This window comes from Rattus norvegicus, chromosome 1 (genome assembly GCF_021556685.1).
Source record: "Rattus norvegicus strain SHRSP/BbbUtx chromosome 1, alternate assembly SHRSP_T2T, whole genome shotgun sequence".
NCBI lineage: Eukaryota > Metazoa > Chordata > Mammalia > Rodentia > Muridae > Rattus > Rattus norvegicus.
Genome location: NC_141534.1, coordinates 166,507,286 through 166,515,206, shown reverse-complemented (window position 1 = coordinate 166,515,206; position 7,921 = coordinate 166,507,286). Strand labels below are relative to the sequence as shown.

Below are 7,921 nucleotides of genomic sequence, written 5' to 3'. Positions count from 1 at the left end.
TCAACGGAGAAAATGAATCTTGGGCCTATGGATTTTCCTGTGTCTGAAGGCAGTGGGGGCGGAGGGAGGCTGTGAGGAGTGATGGACTGGATGAGGGAGGCCCACAGTGAAGTTCCCCTTTCCCAGTCAGGGCAGCACAGAGGAGAGGACCTGAGCCTCCCCACAGTCATCACTCCAGGCTACTGGGCTGCACTTCCATCTGCCTCAAAGAAGGGGGGACAGTCTCCTGAAAAGGACCCCTCCAAACACACACACACACAGAGGGGGGAGGGAGCTTATAGCTGCTTACACTGTATGACTAAGCAAGTTAAGACCTTAACTGCCATGGAGCCAAGTTTAAGGCCACATATAAAGAAGGAGGCACAGATAGGGTTATATCTTACTTCCATGCCTAAAAATCTAGAGAGTCTAGGACTAAGAGGCGGTCTGTCCATATACTCTTTTCTTTCTTTTCTCAGATAGGGAAACCAAAGACTGGAAACAGCCTTGCCCAAGAATTTCAGTGATCTTTAAGCATCTCTCAGGGCACAGAGGAGCTGGTTCCTGTTGAATGAGGGGATACTGTTGGGTGATCCCAGAGACGTTACCAACCTCTCTGTGTGCCAAGGTGCAATGAAGTGTAGAAGAAGCAGGGTCTTTTCAAGAAGAAAAAAAGGCCTGAGTGAAAACCCTGAGCACAGGAAGGAGCATCATCTTGCAAGGCTCAGAGAATGGCCCTGAGATCTAGTAGAATAAGAATCTCAAGAACAGAAGTCGAAGCTAGGCATAATGGTACTCTCATTTAATCCCAGAGCATGAGAGGCAGAAACCAACAGATCTCTGTGAGTTCAAGGCCAGCCTGGTCTACATAGTGAGTTACAGGCTAGCCATAGCTATATGGTAACATCCTGTCTCAAAACAGAAATAAACAAACAAAAATCCTGAAGCTTGCTCCAGGCACATGACAGCCTCTTACTCTGCCTGGATGTGATGCTGTGCCTGACTAGCTCTTAGCTCAATGAAAGTTTGAGAGGGTCAACTTACCACCCACAGGGTCCCAGTCACACTGCTGAAGGAGGAAGCGTGGGGCACACAGGACTGTTATAGCAAAGAAGCTATAAAGCTGAGCTCCAAACCTGGCTGGAGGGAAGCACTTAACCATCCAAGTGAGGGTCTCCTGGTACAGTTATAGATGAAGGATCCTCAGAGAGCTGGCCTCAAACCAGAGACTTTTAGTGAAGGTTCACTCCCTGGCTCCTTCTCCATAGTGAGCCCTGAGCTGTGTTCTAACAACACAGGAATCGTATTGATCTGGAGTCCTCACTACCAATGGTTTAAAAGTCCAAGAGAGTTCTAGCATGCTGATCATTAAATGGAGTTCCAAAAGAAGACAAGAGGAGACCATTGCAAAGGAGATAAACAGTCAAAGAGCAGATATTTCCATTGACTGAGTCAGGGAGCAAACACAGCCTCAGCCTCACACAGATATACATTTATTGAAACACCTACTGGACATAATACACTGACAACTCCCAAATGGAGAGATCTCTTCTTTCAAAGAACATAGCAATTTCCTCATTCATACAACACAGAGAACATGGGTCCCTTTGCCTAATGATTGTAGGTTCTTCTTAAGCTTCTCTTCCCCAACGGAGCTGTTTAACACCAACCAATGAAGGTTGCCTGCCACCTTGTAGCCCCTCTCCCTTGGAGAGGGAAGTCAGCAGCAATCAGAAGGCAGCCACCATGAAAACCCATGAGGGAGCTTTGGCCTGGGCAGTAGTCTACACTTCCTTAGAGACCAGAGGCAGAAGGTCTTCATGCAGTTGAGTCAGGGAAGCAGACCATTGTGGTCACTCATTATTTGAGCACTTGTGCCATGTGAGAAAAGGTGGTACCTGTGTCCTCCAAAGGACAAGGACATAGTCCAGGGCAAGAGTGGGTTCCATCTGTATGTATTCATGTTCACAAGAGTCTGCAAGCTGCCCCTTTAAGGCTGCAGTTGAAATCTGCACTGGCCCAGTGTGTGAACCTTTGAGCACGTCGGTATGCTTCTGAATCTATGGACACGTACCAGGTTACACTCAGAGCTATATCCTACGCACACAGGCATGAATGAGCCTGCATGTGTCTGTGTGAGACCCATTTGTTTGGAGCTACTGTGTGCAAGCCTCCCATGCACATGCATGCGCATCCAAATAAGAATGAATTTGTGACACCGCACATGGGCGTGTGTGGGTCTGTTTGTGTGAAGCTTGCCTTTCTGTGTAAGAAGCACACGTGTATGTGTAAACTCATGTGGCCACCTGTCCAACTCTAAATGTGAAAGCTACTGGCCCCTGTAGAGTTACCATGGAGACAGGACTAGGTCAACATGAACTGGGGGACCAGCCTGGCCCTTCGTGTTGGTATTTGCTTGAGACCCAGGCCACTGCAGAGTGTGCCTCGTAAAGTGGTTTCAATCTGCTGGTCGATCTGCTAAATGCAACTTCAGGGAAGAAATCAACCAATTATCCCCCAATTCAAGAGAAAGAGACTGACTGATTCTTATGGGGAGGAGGGAAGCCTCTATCCCAACCAGCTTTGCCAAGTAAGATACTCGAATGGCCTGCAGATCAAATGTCAGCTTCTCCAACCTGAATAATTCATGCCAAGACCAGGAATGCTCCCTTCTCCAGAGTCTGTCTCTTTAAATCAGGTCTTGAGCTTCACTGTTCTGGAGAGAGAAAAAAAAAAGTAAATAAGTAAAAATCCAGAACAAAACAAGCCTATTAACAGCTCAACCCCCACCTCAGCCCTGGATCTTCCACACCCTCACGCTCCACTACAAAATCAGTTCCAGATTTTCCTGCTCCTGGAGCCCTCTCCTGCAACCGGCACCCCACTCAATAGGGGGACTGGTAGGGAAGTTTGGAGGGGAAGGGGCAAGCTGACCACACAGTATCCTGGGAGTGCTCGGTGCTGAGGTGGGGTGAGAAAACTTAGAGCTGAATCACTCCACCCACTGCTCCCTGAGCCTAGGAGGGGTCCAGCCTGAAGGGTGGAACCAATGGGAGTGGTCTTGGCAGAGGCAGGGCAGCCTGAGTTAGGAGCGTAGGAGATGTGGGGACAGAAGGTACTTTAGACTTCCCTAGGGCATAGGTAAGGGTCGACAAAGGACTGGATGCGCAAGACCTGCAAAGGTGGAGACACAGGGAACTGGGTTCGCCAAGAAGGCAGCCAAGGCTAGGGATTTTCCAGGCTCGCTCCCTTAGCACAGCTCCTGGACTACAAGAAGAGTAACTTTGCCAGCCCACCCCTCAGCCCTGCCTCCTTTTCTAGGGATAGTTCTAAACTCCTCTCCCACCCTCGCTGGGTGCACAGACCCACCTGCCAGGTCAGCCCTGAGTGCCCCGCCCCACGTGTGCCTCGGAGGGAGGAGGAAAGAACCTGCCTAAACGGAGGGGGTGGGGAAAGAAGCAAGTCAGAGCTTGGGGAGCCAAACTTCTCCGCAGCTCCTGAACTAGAGAGCAGGGGAGGAAGAGTGCGCAGCGGCCCTAAGCCTGCTGCTCCGGAGCCTCCCACCCCGCCTCCCTCGGCGAGGAGGTGCGGAGACTCCACTGGGGGCGGAGGAGGCGGCCCGGAGGCGGGGAGGGGGAGGCAAACCCTGCCCACTCGGCTCCGAGCCCGGAACGGCCGCGGAAGTCGGAGGCCGGAGCGCAGGGCGACGAGGGCAGCGGGGGCGGGGGGCTCCGCTCCCCGCCTGACCCCTTTCGCCCCCAGCCATCAAAGTGAAGGCTCCTCGGACTTTACAAGCCGGAGGACGGACTGGTCGGGACTGTCAGCTGCTCCGGGTCAAGGTCTAGCCCACCGCCACCCTCCCGTGCCACCCCCATCCCATCATCTCCAAACGCTCCCAACTCACTGGTGAGCGCTGCGGGCCGGGGGCTGGATGCGGGGACGGCCGCGATGGCCCCGCGCGCGGGACAGCGGGGGCTCTGGAGCCCGCTGCCAGGGCTGCTGCTCTTGGCGGCGGCGCTGAGCCGGCCCGCCGCGCCCTGTCCCTTCCAGTGTTACTGCTTCGGCAGCCCCCGGCTGCTGTTGCGCTGCGCGTCGGGCGCGGAGCTCCGGCAGCCGCCCCGGGACGTGCCACCCGACGCGCGCAACCTCACCATCGTGGGCGCCAACCTGACCGTGCTGCGCGCGGCCGCCTTCGCGGGAGGGGACGAGGAGGCGACGGACAGCGTGCGCCTACCACTCCTCACCGCGCTGCGCCTCACACACAACAACATCGAGGTGGTAGAGGACGGTGCCTTCGACGGGCTGCCCAGCCTGGCGGCACTCGACCTAAGCCACAACCCGCTGCGCGCCCTGGGCTCCCGCGCCTTTCGCGGACTGCCTGCTCTGCGCTCACTACTGCTCAATCACGCGCTGGCTCGGGGCAGCCCGGGGATGCTGGATGCACTGGACGCCGCTCTGGCCCCGCTGACCGAGCTGCGCCTGCTGGGCTTGGCAGGCAACGCGCTGAGCCGCCTGCCACCCGCCGCGCTGCGCCTGCCGCGCCTGGAGCAGCTGGATGCGCGTGTCAACGCGCTGGCCAGCCTGGGCCCCGACGAGCTGCGCGCTCTCGAGCGTGATGGCGACTTGCCCCAGCCGCGCCTGCTGCTGGCGGACAACCCACTGAGCTGCGGGTGCACCTCGCGCCCCCTGCTGGCCTGGCTGCACAATGCCACCGAGCGCGTACCCGACGCGCGCCGCCTGCGCTGCGCTTCCCCGCGCGTACTGCTGGACCGACCGCTGATGGACCTGGACGAGGCGCGACTAGGCTGCTCCGACGGCAATGCACACGAGCGCGGCGAAGAGGTAGACGTCGCCGGCCCGGAGTTGGAAGCCTCTTACGTCTTCTTCGGGCTGGTGCTGGCTCTCATCGGCCTCATCTTCCTCATGGTGCTCTACCTAAACCGCCGCGGCATCCAGCGCTGGATGCGCAACTTGCGCGAGGCCTGCAGGGACCAGATGGAGGGCTACCACTACCGCTATGAGCAGGATGCAGACCCGCGCCGCGCGCCCGCTCCGGCCGCCCCTGCCGGCTCCCGGGCCACTTCTCCAGGCTCGGGTCTCTGAGCCTCACCTCCCTAATGGGGGGCTATCCCTGTCAGCTGATGACTTTACAGGGGCCATACAGCCTTTCCCTGCCTGGCCTGGGCCCCGGAGATCACACACTCACGAGTTTGGATCTCTGAGTCCTTAGGATCAATCGTAGTATCTCTTCCATACCGAAATTCCAAAGTGTACTCTTTCCCTAGCCTTAGAGTTTCCAGATCAAAAACCCAGAAATCTGTTTCCAGAAACAAATCCTACCTGCCCGCCCTTACAGGACCATTGAAATTCCTTCTCCCTAGCCTGGCTCACCCAAAGACCCTGCTCTTCTATTTTGAAATCTCTAGCACTTTCTTCACCACTCTACATGCTTTGAGCCAGACACCCTGGCTAGATTGCACTGACCCCTATCCCGGGCTAGGAGTCCTCAGTCCCTTTCTCGGAGTTCAGAGGGTCTACCCTTCCAGTCTCTTTGGAAGGTTTTTATGAAGTCCAAACCTTTTGTCCCACCCCAGAACTCTGGGCTCTCCGTCAGGTAACCCACATCTGAAGAAGGCTCTGTGGTTTCAGTGACCTCCTCTGGTCTGATGTGCTTCATACCCTGGTTCTAGCTCAGGCCCTTCCATTCTTTGGCCCTGGCTGGGTCCCAGTTCCAGCCTTGTCTCTCTCATCCCAGGGGCAAGCCTTGGTGTAGAATCCATCCTTAGCCTTTCTGTTGGGGCTGTAATGTCCCAACACTCAGTGTTTGTCCTCAGTCTGAAACTCGGCTCTTCACCCAGTCACTTTCATGTTCTGGCCCGAGGCTTAGGCTCTCAGCTCCTTTGACATCCGTCACCCGCCAGAGTGGACTCTCCCCATGGTGGGGTGCTACCCACTGCCCTCCTAGGAGAAGTTCTTCCATCCTGCAGGACAAGGGCAAGCACCCCCATAGCATAAAGGCAGACTCTAGTGAGGGAGGGAACAGATGGGATGGGCAGGGTCTCCAAACCAGGGTCACTGGTCTGTCTGGAAAAGTGAAGCTTGGAGCTGCTGCCCACCCAGCCCTCTGTGCTCCACCACCTACATGGTCCTTCCCTGGGAACTCCTTGCTACCACCTCTCTGCCTTCTGGAAGGGGATAGAGTCTGACCTCTTGTCTCAGTCGAAAGCTTTCCTGGTCAAGGTCATGGCCTCAGTGCCCTGCCTTCTGCATGATCCCAAAGCACAATGGTGAGTGAGGAGGGACAGCCTCCCTGCCTCTCACCCTAAGTCAGGCAGAATGGCAGGCCTGTGCTGCCTCTGCACAGGAAGTCTTCCTCCTCTGTGTATTGGCTTGAGGCCCGCCTTCCCACCCTCACCTGAGAAATCTGGATCTCCCTTGGGCTGTTTTCTATAAAGTCTGCAATAGTCTCCGATACTCTCTGCTCTTGTAAGTGGTGCTGTGTTTGTCCTACTGACCTTGGGGCGTTGGTGGGAGTGAGAGGTGACAAGGGGCCATTTGGGGGCAGTGGCCCTTATGTGCTCTCTGGAGATGTGGGAAAAAGAAATGGGCTGTGAATGCACATGGCAGGATTGAGGCTAGACACACGCTGGGTGCTCTCCACCATTCTCCAAACCAGTCTGCCTTTTAATGGTCGAAATAGGCATGCGATTCTGGGCCTCCTCTACACGCTCCCTTTGTTTGGGGTGGGGCTCTGAACGGGAGAATGCTTGCACTGACTAACCTGGCCTCAGCTTCTCGGGAAGGAGGACAGCTATAAAGGGGAGGCAGTTTATTGGGGCAAAACTGTCTGAGGAGCTTCCTATTGGCTGCTATGGACCTTCCTACTTGCTAGTGCCTCCTGTGTCAGGCTGTGTTTTTTGGTTTGGTTTAGTTTCATTTTGGGGGGTTATTTTGTTTTGCTTTTTTTTGTTTTTTGTTGTTGTTGTTGTTGTTGTTGTTGTTGTTGTTGTTTTGCCAGAGTGGGGCAGGGGGCAATGACCACCTAATAAAGGTGAATTTGGGAACCAGGCTTTTAGGCTGAAGGATGATGCACATCTTTGACCTCAGGATTCCCAGGGTCACTTGCTTAGGGTCTCAGAGCCCTAGAACATGGGGGCAGAAGTCTAGAATTCTGGCATGCATTTTAAAAGTTCAGAGACACATGCGTCTAGAATGTGTGGCTTCTGAACATTGAACGGGCTATCCTAGTGGGACACCGTGCACTGTCTTCTTGCCTTCCCCAGTAGATGCTGTATCTGCCCCCACCTCTGTTTTTTGTGAGCATCTGCCAGTAACTTTCAGCGTGTCCCCATCCTCGAGAAAAGAATAGTGATGCTCTTAAGCAGGTTAGAAAATGACCTCTCAACAAATCACCTCAGGACTGAAAGAGTCCCCTCTGGTAATGTAGTCTCTGACTGCAGTAAGTCCTGGCAAATAAAACGTGACGTTGGCTGTGGGATCACTCTCAGCAAACTCTTACGCACTGATACGTTTGGTTCTCTGCAAAGTCCTAAGAACTTAGTTTTACTGAGCCATGAAATATCAACAGATATCAAAAAGACCAATCAAAGGCCTAGAGAATATGAAGTGGAGTTTCGCCTTCTGTCTTTTCCGGACTGTATTAGAAGCCAGCTCTGGTCTGCTATGCTCATTGAGATCTTCCAGCCCACATACCCAGTCTTCCTCCTCTGCAAATCTAGCCATCCATTTACCCTACACTGAATACAGCTCTGCCAGTCCCAAGAAGGCTAATGACCCAGAGAGGAGTCATTTGACCAAGGTCTAGGGAAAAGAGATCCCAGGAAACTTTGAAAGCCAGAGTAAGAGCCCCTGACCCAGCCTAAAAGGATTTCATAGATGAAGTAGCTTTGAGCTGAGTTAGGGTTTATTCTATTTGGTTTCT

General features: G+C 54.4%; 2 protein-coding genes across 10 annotated transcripts in view; one reads left to right on the top strand and one right to left on the bottom strand.

The window, feature by feature from the left end:
• Positions 1-1,450: 1,450 nt before the first annotated feature.
• Positions 1,451-7,921, bottom strand: part of Arrb1 (arrestin, beta 1) — a 90,470-nt gene continuing 83,999 nt past the window's right edge. For all 9 annotated transcript variants that reach the window (XM_087633699.1, XM_087633818.1, XM_087633862.1 and 6 more), the window contains one exon: positions 1,451-2,695. The gene's annotated coding sequence lies outside the window, so the exon portion shown is untranslated. The remainder of the gene's footprint in view (positions 2,696-7,921) is intronic.
• Tpbgl (trophoblast glycoprotein-like) lies at positions 3,632-6,458 on the top strand. Its single transcript, NM_001401344.1, is given in 1 exon segment — positions 3,632-6,458. A coding segment is annotated over 1 exon segment (1,155 nt). The 5' UTR covers positions 3,632-3,927; the 3' UTR covers positions 5,083-6,458.